Genomic DNA, 15,136 nt, shown 5'->3' on the forward strand with positions numbered 1-15,136 from the left:
TCATGCCAAACGGTCCTTAGGCAAGTTGGTAGAGTAACCCTTATAAACAATGCAAGCTAAAAAGGGGCCAATTAACCCAGAAAACCCAATGGCCATGCCACAATATCCCTCCGTCCCGGACCCACAACGCTGGCCCCAAGCACCTTGCAGGGTTCAAGCCTACACCAGCATAACCAGCATGCCCATGCAGTAACCGTTATCGACACAAACACTGCCAATGCCATGGCCCCTGCCACCACCGCACACACCATGGCTAAGCCAAGTTCCTTGCACCTTTTCTTGTCAAATGCCACGGTCACAACAACAAAGAGCACCACAAACGTGCAAAAAAATTCCAAAACCAACGCAGTCTGTCGGCTTATTGCAGATGTTGCTCCATTGCTGTCAATTGTGCATCCGCCTAAGTAATACTTGTGCGAAAAAACCCATTATTGAGCCAAGACACTGCGCCAAGACATAGATGGAATCACGAGCAAGAGTTATGACACCCTCGAGGCAAGCTATGCATGATAAGATCGGGCTCATGTGGCCACGTACCGGATAAAGGAACTGTCATCATGAGGAATAAGAAGATTATAATGAAGACAACAAGCGGGATAAGATCGAAGATTTAATTTGAGCCATTAATTATTCGGCCTCTCTCTCCTAGTTTCTTTTTTTTTTTGCTAATTTTCTTTTCTTTTTTTTTCTTTTGTTTTGAAAATATTGTTGCTAATTTTCTATTGAGAATGCTAGACTTTCCAAAAATAAAAAATTTGGTTCTCAAATGAGGTGCCACAATCTTATGAAATGGTCACATATTTTTCAAAATAATAGATCACATGAGATTGTGACACATCATTTGAAAATTAAAATTTTAGAAAAAAGAAAAAGAAAAAAAAGCATTGTTCTTTTCTAATTACCTTGTATTTCTCTTTAGCTTTATCCCTATCTTTTTTTCTTTTTTTTTTCTTCCCATTCCAGGCCATGTTTGTTTTCTGTTATGTTGGAAGTTGTAAAACAACTAGCTCAGTCTTTCTTATTTGTCAAAGAGAGAAAAAGATAAGAAAATTGGCAATTACTGTAAAGTCGGAAATAAATTGATGATGAATTATTCATTCCCAACAACCAAAAAAAAAAAAAAATCCTGATTTGTGTCATGTGTATGCCAACAAGTTATTTCATGGTAGCCCAAAGAAGTAGGCAATAATAGGGGCCCTATCATAGGACTGATCATTTTTTACGCAACTCACAAATCCAACACAAAATTAGTAGATTAAAATTAAAGGACATAACCCATTTAATTAAATAAATCGGATTAAAGTTTACATATATGTTCTTATACCTCAATACGACCTGAACCCAACATGCGAACACGAATTGTCTCTCGTATATTGTATCCTACCTTGCTCAATTAAAGGACTTAGACACAATTAAGACAACTAAATTAAGAAAGTTCTCTACATTGCGGATATGTTACGTCCATGTATACAGTATACCCAGGAATATGCTAATTGCTATTGTGATCAAGATGATATCTTGACTCTTGGTTGAGTAGAAGATCCTTTCAATTGTCAAGATCCCATTACTTGAAAGTTGAAATAGGATGATGTAGAAATCCCATTGATGACCCCTCATGCCTGCCTTGACCGGTTACAAACAAGACAAAAATAACCGATGAAATGGGCACAAAAATAAGACATTCCAACTCTGTAATCATAAATTTAAGCTCTAGTGTTTTAATGAAGAAACCGCTGAGGCTCTCCACGAAACTCAAAATTTAACAGTAAATAATACATTTTCGTTTGATACATAAACCAAAAACTTTCTCAAAAGTAAAACAAGCGTGGGGACATGGTCAACCTAATTCTCAGATCAACTTAGCCATGTCACCGACACCAGCGGATCCATTTAGCCTTGTCATCCCAAATCCAACATATGAAACTGAGTTAAGCATAAACATCATTCTGCTGCAGTACAAAATGTTTGGCAGAAAAGCTGGAACCCTAAGCACAAGATTACTTGAAGAGTTCAGGATTCAGCCAGTCACTGCATATAAAGAGTAAAATTTCTGTTAGTAACAGTTAATCACATGACAGCAGAAATTGGCGGAAAAATGAGAGAAGGAAGATATGGATGTGCGGTGGTTACTTGCTGATGTCATCAAGGTGGTCATCAAAATCAACAATATCCTTCCACTTTTCTGTTGAAATATAATCCAGTAGGACTACATTTGCTGATGGCTCCCTAATGGTCAACTGGCTGCCTCCATCAGATCCAGCCAGTTTCCAATTCTTTGATGCATCCCTTGTGTAGAGCTGATTTACAAGAAAAGATAATATATAAAACCTTCTTTGACAGATATATAAGAGGTTCTGGGACAACATGCTGAAACTTAACAACCAATGTAAGAAAAAGCAACTTATATTCTAACATAACTAGATTCTACATCGGTACGAAGACAAGAGAAAGTAAGCAAAGATGACTTTGTGAAGCAGAAAAAAGACCAATAACAGCATCAAGGACCAACAGACAAAAAATATGTGTAGAAGAGTAGGGGTTTTTAATGATCAGCTAATATAAATTACAATAGCATCAAAATTATTGTCAAGTTCTTTGAAAACTCTAATATGTAAATCCGCACATAGCAATTTTCCCAAAGTCCATGCTTCTTATTAACTGATATAAAATTAGAAAAGTGATTCTGTAAAGATCATATTCAACTGATCAAGGAAACATCAGGATTAATGGATTACATGAAGACCAACATCAGATCAAGGGAAACGACGTGAGTGGACAGTTCAAATCTTGAAGAAGAGTGGCACTTAAAGAAGGTCAGAAGCAGACCTTCAACATAAAAGAACTCAAAGAAGGAGCAGTAGATTTTTATCAAATTCTGGGGCATATATATTTCTCTTGAATAAGGTTGACACAAATGGCGCCAGGCGAGGGCACTGCTCTGCTGCAGCTGGCCCCTGAAATGTGCAATGGGCAGTTTTGTTGACGCATTCCTGTTGAGAATGAAGAAAAAAGAGAGACTCTTGAGAGCAAGTTCACAATGTGGTTCAATCATCCACAGATCGTGACAAAAGCTAAAGGGTAGGTGGTGTGTTGCCGATTGTGGCAACAGCTTTGACAGTAAGCAGCAATGGATCTTATCTTAATCTGAAAGTCAATAGGGTTATCCAATAGCTACTCTCTTCTAATGTTCATTCACCAAAGTTATGGGTACAAGCAAACATACATACATGGTGGGTGTTTGTTGTTGTGGGAGGGGAGAGGCAAGTAGAAGAGAGGGGGGTGAATGAATCAGTGCAACATGAAAATAGCAACTTTCAGCTTCTTTTTCCTCTAAACGCCTCTGCACTTATGCTTGAAAGCTAACTCTTCCTCTATACTATGTTGGCAGGTGCTAGGTGGAGTTCTGAGTTCTGCTGCTGCAAGCATAACTGCAGCCATCATAAGAAGTTCATTCTAAACACTTCTTGAAGATGGAGTGAAGCGATTTCAAGGAGAATACGAGTAGACAACATCTTCTAGGAAGTCAGTATATAAAAAACATATATGTTCTAGTTAATTTACACGTCATGTATGCATGTTACCCCTACCATGTCCCATAAATTTTCCAGTAATGTATCCCCTCCATACCCAATGCCCATCACTGCAGCATAAAATTTTATGTATGCACCCAAAACATTTGCATTGTTTCACAATAAAGAAACTCATCACTGCTTTATAGCCTACACAAACTGCAATGCTCTAACGTCACACAATAAAGTTCCGCCATGAATTCAAATTCAGCAGAATATCAGAAGCACTACCATCAAACCAAGAGTCAAATCATAGAACATCTAAATTCATACGCAAAAAATTAGATAATTAACAAATTTGGCCGTCATAATTTTCCATAATTTGATACAAACAAATAATTCATAGAACCCGATTGACCCTTGGAGCAGAAAATTAAGCCAATCTAAAGCATAATAAACTTAAAGTTCACACACTCTTGCATTAAAAACCATTACATAATTAAAAAGGCAAATTGAACACATGTACCAATGCCAAGAACAAGAGTACCAACCTGCATTACAGGGCTCCTGTCCTTACCCTTAGGTAAAGCTTCAAGCTTTTTGTTATCCAACTGCAACAAATTAAAACAACGTGTGGTAAAAATCAAAAACCATCACAAGACACATGCACAAACTCGATTACAACACTTCTGCCGATGAATGCAAACACATACCAACAGGATAGCAGCTTGTGGAAAGTACCGGTAGATGTGATCACCGATATTCTTGGCCACACCACCGAGCTCATAATCATCAAACCTCTCATTGGAATGAAAATAGCCCACGATGTTCACACCTGTAGCGGCATAATGCTCCTCTATCTGAAAACCAATCAAGCAAGCATTCAAAAGAGCCACATTTTCAACTAAAAACGATTCCCAGAGAAATATTCCTCTTAAATAATCGAAGGACTAAACTTTGTTCCAATGTGAAAATTAGTATAACAGCACATTCCCATATACCCGGGAAAAAAAAAAAACATAACATAATTTTTGAAAGTGAACGAGATTTTTCACATGACAAACAGAGCCTTGGAACCTCTACCATACATACAAGCATACATTTTTATATTCATTAGAATCATTACAATGAAATTGAATATCCCTAAACTACACAATATGAAACAAAAATCAAAATTTATTCAGATAAATCATTAACAATTCCCAATAAAGCATTGTTCGTATCTATGTGAAAATTAGTATGACAGCAACATTTCCATATACACCGAAAAAAAAAACCATAAATTTTAAAGAAAACAGTATATTTCACACACGCACTCACATAAACACAGCCTTGAGCCTCTAATATCTACACAGGACCATAATTACATGAAATAGAATAAACAAATTGAAATGGATTTTCAGATAAACCCTAAACAGAAAATTAAACCTAGATCACGAGAGAGAGAGAGAGAGAGAAAGAATTATACGAGGATGAGGGAGATCTCGAGCTGGGGGAGGAGGCCGATGTGGGAGTGGAAGAGAGGGACGGAGTCGGTGATCTCGACGACGTCGTTGTGGGAGGAGGAGGGGCGGCCGAGGAGGACGGCGTTGACGGCCGAGGACTTGTGCTTCAGAGCGTGGAGTACGAGCTTTGCGTACGCGTTCTGCGCGATCTCGTACCGCACCTCGCCTCCCATGACTCCGTGAGTTCTTGAAATTATCGCTGACGCGAAAGAGATTGGCAGGAACTCTCCGTTTCGACTTGATTCGAGGAGACAACTGAGAAGGGCTTTTCGGTGCTCGCTGACTCACTCGCATATTTGCAGGAATCTTCTGAACGTAGATACCCAACGACGTCGTTTCTTTACGTGGTTGTTTACATGGACTCTAACTGAGTAGAGCCCACACCCAAATAAATAAATTTAAAAAAAAAAAAAAAAAAAAAATACTGAGTAGAAGACAATTTTATTTTTTATTTTTTATTTTTTTTAACATGCTTATTACAAAGCTAGATAATTTGTTCAAATTCTATAGATTTATTTTTTGAGTCAAATCTAAAAATTTGTTCAAGCTTTGTTCGTTTAATAAATGAATATATTACAAGTTGAGTTAATCCAAACCGAGTTAAACCTGTTTTGCGAGCAACTTTGTTTATTTACAGTCCTAACAAAACAAACTAAACATTGGGTTTTCAAATTTTATTAAGCTTAAATGGGAAGATAAACTTTCAAAGAAAAAAAAAATTGATAATTGTTTTCGAAAGCGTTTTTTGGTTTTGGTTTGAAATATATATATATATTGAAATGATATAAAGGCAAAAACAAAAAAAAATTGTGAAAGCTATATTTAAAGTGTTTTATGTTTTAAATTGTTTGTGTATTGACGGCTAAATACATGTATATATTTATTTCCTTTGATTCTTATCATAGGTAAAAATAAATCTCAATTTTTGTTTTGGCATGCCAAGAATGAATCACACAATATTAGGATCTAATCAACGTACATGATCGTTGCTAATGCATGTGTTTAGAGTAATGTTTATATTGCAAGTCTGCTTAGCTCTGCAATTTTACATGTTAAAAGTGTATTTTAAAATAAAATCATAAAAAATATCTTGTTTGAAAGTACATATTTTTTAAAAGAACAGTTTATCTACATTTTTAAATCGTTGGCAAGGGGTGAGAAGCCAAATTACGATTTTAAAAGACAAACCGCAATTGTATCAAATATTTAACTGTATTTTAAAAAAATTGTCATTTCAAATCATACATGTTTAAATCACAATTTTTTAAATTGCACATTTTAAAAACTGCAAACTAAATGGACCTTTAGTACATGGTTATTACGCAAAAGAAACGACTATTCTTCTGTTATTCCATAGTATGAATGTGATAGTCATAAGCGGTCCTTAAATTTTATTTATTTTTTTATTTTTAACAAAGACTCGCCCAAGAGTTGGGTTTTGAAACTGATATATCAACGTTGTGGAATAATGTGAAACAAAAATATAGTTTTTAACATTACTCGCACAATGATTGATTTGCTATGGTTCTATAATGTGTACAGTAATTTCATATATTATTTGCAATATCCACTAAGTTTTACAACATTTTTTCGTTTCGTAAATCCTCCATTGATAGATCATTATTGTCTTATTTTGTTTTATAAGCCACGTGCAACATTACAACAATTAGATTTAAAAAAAGTCCCCAATCCCAAACCCACACACATCGCTTGCATTTGAATACAAAAGATAGATATTAAGATGACGTGAAACTTATTCATTGGTATCTGTAACATTTCTTTTTATTAATTGTTTTGGTCATTTTCAATGAATAAATTCCACATCAAATTAGTATCATCTCGTGGTAAAAAATTTAGTACATTCAGCTAGCTTACCCAATATTTAAGGAAAATATCTGCTTAACGTTGCTTTAAAAAATTTGAAATTTTTTTTTCCTATATACAAAGAAGAAAAAAGCTGCAGAAAGTGTTAAGTCTATTAACACGTATCAGAATGATATTGAAAGGTGTTTAAAATATTTTAGTTCAGATAGACAAACACCAGACCATGTTGATTTTGCAGAGTTTGTTGTTTAATGCAAACAGGGTTGATATAACTTTCAGCTCTAAAGAGCAAGGATAAAAGCCACATAAACTCAATGAAAAGGCAGCCTTAGCATGTACGAAAATTTTATTGAAAGGTGAAAATTTTAGTTCAGATAGACAATCGCCAGACCATGTTGATTTTGCAAAGATTATTACAGTAAAAAACGAGGCCAAGTTCATAAGTCAACTAGACGTGAAAAAACATGATTTCCAAGCCATATTTGGAGTCCCCACATACAAGTTATCTACACCCGTATAGTGAGAATGCGTAAAAGTCGTCAAATGGGCACCACATTCAGCACATCACCAAACCAAAAATTGAGTAATGCTATAAACTAAATTTTTACCTCAAAATGGCAACATGACAATCAAAACCAACCCTTAAATCCGTATTTATTTTTAAAAATAAAAAATAAAAAATGGTCAAAAACTGTTGATGAAATATTTGTCGACTAAAAATGTAATTTCCAGCATTAGTCTCAAAAATATTAAAGAGAAGCCAAAAACCACAATTTTATCCCTTCCCTTATATCCACTTCGTTGACGATGCACTACCTAATCATGCCTTGTTTTTTTTTTTAAAAAAAAAAAAAGGAAAAAGAAAAAGAAAAGAGAGATAATGCTATACACAATACTTGTATCTCACTTTCCCGATGTAGCCTCAGCCATTGCATCAGCTAAGTGGTATAGAAGTGTGAGAGAGAGAAAAATTCCAAAGGCTTATCGGCAATACCATATCAGTAAAGTGAGATTAAAGTTAAGTTAGATAAAGTGTGGCTAATAACATTACTCAAAATTTAAAGCATTATATCTGCAAATGAGTAGATAAAATAGGAATCCCAACAAGAAGTTAGCATTGTACTATATTTACACACAAATGGATATGATACACTTTTTTTTCCCCACGACAAGGTAAATACAAAAATGCCACCCCAACATCACTCTTTATCGTACGCAAAACAATCAGCCGCACAAGACAACTAACTCATAGAAACTAATAGATTATGCTAAACCACAATTGCTTGTATATCTAATGTCTTGTCTATAGCACATCAAAATTCTCAATAAGCCGAACTAAGCCATCAAAGAACTTTCTATCTGCATCAATCACTCTAAAAGATCCAAATGCTAAAGTAAATAACATGCTAAACAGATATTAATAGAACAAGAATGCCTATCTAGATCAAACTAAAGTAGATTATAAATAACACCACATAAGATGGCTATAGTCTAATAGTCTACATAACAGGCTAAATGAAATTAACTAAAAATGACTGCAATAGTAGACATCAAGGACTAAGTCTGAAGCAATCTATAAGTTTGTCTAAACCACATACAATAGAACAAAGTCTTAGTAAATCTCTTCTGATCTTTTAAAGCTTTCCCTCTAGCAGTAAAAGGAGACCTCTAGTAGTTGTGAGAAAGTGCCTATCAATGCACGAGAAACAAAACTAGAGGAGCCTGCGTGTACTTCTAGGGCAAAGCTTAAGCAACTTCATCGAAAACCTTCATTTCTACCTCCCACAAGGAAGATACTACTGTCTTTCAATTCTACCTTGCATAGGGATGGTACCGACTAGTGCCACTATAGCCTCCCCTTCCATACAGCCCACCTGCTCCACCATAACTAGGACCAGGCCCAGATTCATAACCAGCACCATAGCCTGAAGTTCCATAACTTCCATAGCCTTCGCCACCTCGACCATATCCACCTAAACCACTTCCATAACTGCCACCAAAACCGCCACCATAGGGTCCAAAGCGACTAGAATAACCAAGGGAAGATTCACTTCGGTAGCCGCCTAAGCTACCAGCTCCAAAACCCCCATATCCACCACCAAATTCGCCACTACCACCACCACCACCATAACCATATCCACCACCAAGCCTACTGCCAATACCTCCTGGTGTCCTATAGGGACCAGGACCAAACCCTCCATCAAAACCTCCATAAGAACTGCCAAAACCACCGTAGCCATCATTGAAAGAACGAGACCTAGAGTTGCTACCATATGCAGGAGCAGGTGGTGGGTTTGAGGCTTTCTTTGGTTCAGCTTTCTTGATCTCCACCTACAACAAAGCAACTTAGTTAACCTAGGTTCTGCTGCATAAACTAGCATGATAGCCCTTTCCTGAGAAGATCTATACCTGTAACAACCTCCATCTAGAATTAGTAACAGTGACTAAAGTAATTTCTTTGATTAAATACCTCAAAACTAAGCAAATAATAACCCTTAAAATGTATGTCATAAATATAAATGGAGAATGCAATGATCCGTGCTCCATGATAAACAGGGATTGGTTTACATCCTGATTTCTTGGAGCCCACCTAAACAAGCTCACCTGGGTACCCGCCATATCAATCATATTTCCATTTGATAATATTTCATCTACAACGTCATCACTATCAAAAATTATGAATCCAAAGCCTCGAGAACGGTTGGTTTCATGATCACGTATGATCTGGTGTTCCACCACTTTCCCATACTTGGAGAAGAAATTCTGGAACTCATCTGAAGAATTAAAAAGGCCAATTGAAAAAGACATACCATGCAAGCTAAAACGGTAAATGCAAAACCTTAAAACTTTCACAAAGTAAACAACAATATCCAATCAAGACATAACACAACAACATAACTTAAAAGCCCCTACCTTCACTGACTGATGATGGAATTCCACCAACAAATATCTTCTTTGTTTTAAAATCCTTTGCCTGCCCTTGGCCTTTCGGAATAGTCCTCTTAATCTCAACCTGCTCCAATTTAACTTAGTGAAACTTATATTTCAGATGGGAAAAAAAAAAATACACCTCATATCCTATACAAGCGAGTCAAATACATTTTGTAGCATACAAACCACTATTTTTTTTTGCAAGTAATAAACTGGTCTTATTAAAAGTGTAAGGCGCTCCTAAGCACACCGCCACTATTTACACGACTACACTATATAAGGAAAGCAAATATCCCATATCCTACTTTTGAGGGGCTGATACATTTTCTCTTTAATCTAAATAAATGCCCTGGACTACAGGCCATCAGAACCTAAGATATTTTTAGTGTTTGTCAGAGCATTAACCAATATACGTATTATCCATATAACAAACATAAAAGGCCCACATGTCCCCACCTTATACAATTAATAAAGTGGAATTTTGCAGATCAGAAAGATGTATGTTACTAAACACCCAATAGCGTGTAGTTTCGGAAGACCCAAGCAAAAGATAAATGACAAATAACTTCGCTACTAGATTATTTGGTATCCTAAAAACTCCAAACGTGAGCTCAATTGAGATAAACTATAATATTTTTATAAGTAATTCAATCTTATAAGAAGGCTAGGTAAAGAACTATCTTAAAGCCAGTAATTGCAAGTTTTTTACGAACTATCTTAAGACCAGTAACTGCAAGTTTTTTACAATAGGATTTTCTTTTCTGCATTTGTTTCACAGCAACTGAAGTATGAGCCTCGTCAAGAAGAGAGGAAGGTGGGAAAAGCACATCCCAATGTGAACCAAAAGAATCAAATGCAGTTTCTAATATAATAGAAGCATTACAGAGACCCTTTTACCTGTTTCCCATTGATGATATGGGTGTCTTCAATGACCTTGTCAACTACTGAAGGATCAGCATAGGTGACGAAGCCAAACCCCCTTGGCTGATTAGTGTACCGGTCTCTCATTATCACTGCGTCTGTTATTTCTCCATATTTTTCAAAGTGGTTCCTAAACGTCCCTGATAGTTTCAAAAAATATAGCCAAAAAAGGCACAACAGAAAATAACGTATAAGCAAGCAACATAATTAAAATGACAAACAAAACGCCCAGATTACTATAGTGCTACAGCATCTAAGCTATTTAACTCAATTAGTAACTACCCAAGAGAAGCAAAGAAAAGGTCTAAATCACCTTACATGCACCGGATAGATTTTCATAGCACTTCTTTGATTCAGTTATATGTGCGTTCAATGATTTACTCAGATCAAACGATTGAAGCAAATTAAAAACCAACTAAAATTCATCACAAGCATAAGGGTATAAAATGCAATTACACATATAGCCATACATAAGTAGAGGGCTTCTCCTATGCTTACAGTAGATAGCTCTATTCTTCTAAATTCATCTATAAATTTGGTGAAACATATAATAGATTTGAAATTCAAGTTTCAGTTTTTCTTTTCCCCTTTCTTTTTTTTTTTTAAAAAAAAAAAAAACAGCTTTTCACAATTGAAATTTTCTCTCGAAACAAATAGAGCCTCAGAAACGATACTAAAAAAAAGGACTTACCAAAGCTCGTTTCTTTGTGCAATCCACCAATAAAAATCTTTCTGCGTTTCACAAAATAAAAGATAACAAAATGTTAGAATAACACAAAACAGATCAAAACCAAACGAAACGCAGGAGACAACAGAAAACATGCAGGAAACCCAACAGATCCAAAATCTTCCCTTCCTCTTCTCTTTTCCTCACAATTTTCTCTGGAACCCGACTAAACCGAGGCACACAGAAAGAGAGAGAGAGAGACGAACCCGGGACTAGCGCCATCGCCAGAGTGTGGATGATCGCTCCTTGATTTCGAACCCATAGCGTGTGATTTTGGACTTGGATTTTCCCGAGAAAGCGAACGAGGAAATTGGAGAGATCGAGAGCTACAAGAAGATTTGCGATCGGGTAAAGAGAGAATAGGAGGATAGTTAGGGTTCTGATCGAGGGCTATGCGAGCGAGTGGAGAATATAAAGAGATGTTGTGTATGGTGAAACGTCCACTTTGCCCCCCGATGTACCGTACCGTTTCCGCCGACCACATCTACCATCTCAGTAACGCTACCCATCACCTTTTGTCTCTAAAATCCACGTCGGTTTTAAAATTATTATTGAATTTATAACTTATTATTATTATATTTTGATAAGTAATAATTTTAAGATACAAAATTCTTCATAAAAAAAAAAAAAAATTGAGAGACAATATAAAAATACAATAATGATATATACCATTACTCTTCTTATACATCTATATTTCTTTTTGTTTTAATTTGGTGTAAATGTAATGTTATATATATCATATTTTTATTTCATAACTATATCTTAATGTTAATGTGACAATTCCAATCAACGATTAATCAATATTTAAAATATAAATTAAAGATTGATTAAAAATGTCACATCAATATTGTGAATAAAAACGTGATTTCGAGTATTATTCCTTTTTTTTAAAAAACAATAATTAATCCAAAAATTGGTTGGTATTACAACGTGACGACGTCGGCATTGCGATATAATTGTTAGATAAAAATATTATTTTTAGCATTACTCTTTATCTAAATGTGAAAAATATTTTCCCTCCAAAAAAAGAAAAAAGTGAAAAATATTTTTCGTAGGTCTGCTTTTAAAATGTGTTTTATATTTTAAAAAAGTGTTCTAAATTATTATTTTATGATTTTGAAAAATTATTTTCCAATGTAGAATGTCATTTCTCTTTTTTGTTAAGATCTTCGTACGGACTTTCATTTTCTTCTCTTATAAGTCTGAGCATAAAATTCATCTTCTATACTTTGTTATTTTCACAAAATGCAATTTCTTCATTCTATTATAAGTTTATAAGTTCCTATAAAAACTATAACTTGTAGATATTGTTAGGTTTTTGAATTGACTAATTTAGTGACAAATTTCTTTGGGTGAAGTTTTTGTATTTAGTGTGGTATTTTTATATATTTTTTGGAGCTTCAAGACATTAGAGTATGCTTTGAAGCGGACGAGATTCGTTTATGAATGTGATCAATATAGAAGAAGGCCATAGGTTATGGGTCCTTGGTAATAGGGGGTGAACGTATCGTTTGCTAGAATTACAAGATTGAGTCTTTAGGTTACAAAGATTTCGTAAATAAACGATCGGTAATATTAAGTCTTCTATAATTGATGTTTTTGGAGTTGGTTAGCTCTCATAATAGTTTTAATAATTGAAGAGTTATTTAAATAAGTTTTCACTTCGTTATCAAAATATATATATATATGTTTATTTTTTGTATGCTTGCTTCGATTTTGTTATTGATATTTGTAGTGTTTGGATTTAAAGCTTATAACGTATTTACATTATTGTTTAAAAAAGTTAGTCGAGTTTTAATTAGAGTTTTTCAAAATCACTTAAAAAACATTTTACCAATAAGGAATTAATATGAGGCTAAATGCTAATTAACACTTTTATAATTTACCCATTTAACATGAATAGTCTATCCATTACCACCCATATTAGTTGAATAATGATGAATTTAATGTGGTTTGAATTTTCATTCATTATCTCCAGGTCAATCCACCCATAAAAGAAAAAAGAATGAACCTAATGGTTTTGCCAGCCTTGTCACTTTCACAATTTTTTATTTTTTTTTAGGAGAGGTTGGTTTGCCAAGAATTTTATGAGTAATGTTATACACTAAACCATTATTTAATTTTTATCATATTTTTGTTTATGTGACATTTTTAATTTATCTTCTTCTTTTCTTAATAATGGTTGAATGTTAAATCAATAAAGTGAGATAAAAGTGTGAATTTATAGCATTTATAAACAAAAACCTTTTAGTTAGTTTTATAATAGCAATAGCAGCAGCTTCCTTAAATCACATTTCCTTGTTTACATATAGGAAAAACTCATAAAAAAAAAAAAGAATCAAATTCCGTTGTTGTTCCATAAACTAATGAAATACCAAGGAAACCAAAAGTTGTACCTTACATCTATGGAATTAAAAATGGTTCCCTTAACATTATTTTAATATAAAAAACTATATCTTTCCTCTCTCGTTGCTCTAGTATTTATTTCAAACAATATTTAAATAATTTACCATTCTTTTTTTTATTTTTTGAACAAAGTAGCCAATCTTCATTGATGTAAACAAATTGACCCCACAACATGATCTAGGAAGACACAGTCTCCCTGAGTACATCATTCAAAATAAAATTAGGACATTGTTCAAGCCAAACACAATCCATCTCTTTTGTATAGCCCTCTTTTGCTAATTGAAGATCAACATTGTTAGCATCTCTACTTACATGAGCAATAGAAGCTCCTCGTAGTCCTTGAATCTCCATGATTATACCTTCCACAAAATGTTCAGAAACATCATGTTTAGGGGTTTTTGAATTCACATCATCTACAACTTGTTTTGCATTCCCTTCCAAAATAATCTCATAAAATCCCACTTCTTTACAAAACACCACTATCTCCTGGAACAGCTACAACCATTTTTGTGAGGGACTTTGTTCAAAGGACATTTCCATAAATGTCTCTCGCCATAACACCAATACCAATACACTCATTTGTAATGTTAATTGAAGCATCCCAATTGACTTTGATGAGACCATTGAGAGGGGGGCACCAACCTGTTTGGAGTCTAGGAGTGGTCTGCATAATTTCCACATAAGAGAGATCATCCTCCTTTTTATCACATCTTTGATACTCCTCAAGGTGAGTCACTGCCTCTGGATAGATAATCCGTGAGTGGGCAAACAATTATTCAAAAATGAACTTACTTCGCCTTAGCCATATTCGCCTTGCAATAACAGCCATTAAGTTTAGTTCTTCAATTTTCAGCCGATCCAAGCAAAATTCCATGAATTGCATTATCTTGTCTCCATTGAAAGCACATTTTTGAAAAATCATAGATCCATTACCCCATACATCTTGGGCAGCCGGACAAGACCAAATAACATGTACCACCGTTTCCTCCTCTCTGCAGCAGGAATGACACATGCTCTCTTCCACCATCTTTCTCTTTAAAATGCTACACTTCGTTGGGAGAAGATCATTACAAGCACGCCACATGGACATTATAACAGAATTTGGAACCTCCAAATTCCAGATAACCTTCCAAATTCTGTTATCTAGAGAGATACTAGATGCCCTTCCCCTCCCCCTAAAATTATTTTCCATGCCCATATGGTAAGCACTCCTTACCGAGAAAACCCCATATGTGGTACCCTACCAAACAAGTTTATCCTGAGGGAGAGGACACAAAGGCATAGAAGCAATTATCTTGACCTCGTCTGGCATG

The 15,136-nt window shown here is 34.9% G+C and overlaps 2 protein-coding genes and 1 pseudogene across 2 annotated transcripts; all 3 read right to left on the reverse strand.

Moving 5' to 3' along the window:
* Positions 1-607, reverse strand: LOC133876343 (aquaporin PIP2-5-like; annotated as a pseudogene).
* A 1,067-nt stretch (positions 608-1,674) lies between these two features.
* On the reverse strand, positions 1,675-5,294 carry LOC133876463 (ER membrane protein complex subunit 8/9 homolog). The gene is made up of 5 exons (XM_062314740.1): positions 4,978-5,294; positions 4,223-4,369; positions 4,061-4,120; positions 2,131-2,297; positions 1,675-2,028 (listed from the first exon to the last, which is right to left on the reverse strand). Exons 1-5 carry the CDS (start codon positions 5,185-5,187, stop codon positions 1,998-2,000), a joined length of 615 nt encoding a protein of 204 aa, XP_062170724.1. The 5' UTR covers positions 5,188-5,294; the 3' UTR covers positions 1,675-1,997.
* A 2,984-nt stretch (positions 5,295-8,278) lies between these two features.
* On the reverse strand, positions 8,279-11,816 carry LOC133875440 (heterogeneous nuclear ribonucleoprotein 1). The gene is made up of 6 exons (XM_062313575.1): positions 11,624-11,816; positions 11,382-11,422; positions 10,667-10,830; positions 9,752-9,851; positions 9,443-9,612; positions 8,279-9,169 (listed from the first exon to the last, which is right to left on the reverse strand). Exons 1-6 carry the CDS (start codon positions 11,677-11,679, stop codon positions 8,651-8,653), a joined length of 1,050 nt encoding a protein of 349 aa, XP_062169559.1. The 5' UTR covers positions 11,680-11,816; the 3' UTR covers positions 8,279-8,650.
* Positions 11,817-15,136: the final 3,320 nt, after the last annotated feature.

The sequence above is a fragment of the Alnus glutinosa genome, chromosome 8, assembly GCF_958979055.1.
Source record: "Alnus glutinosa chromosome 8, dhAlnGlut1.1, whole genome shotgun sequence".
Classification (NCBI taxonomy): Eukaryota; Viridiplantae; Streptophyta; class Magnoliopsida; order Fagales; family Betulaceae; genus Alnus; species Alnus glutinosa.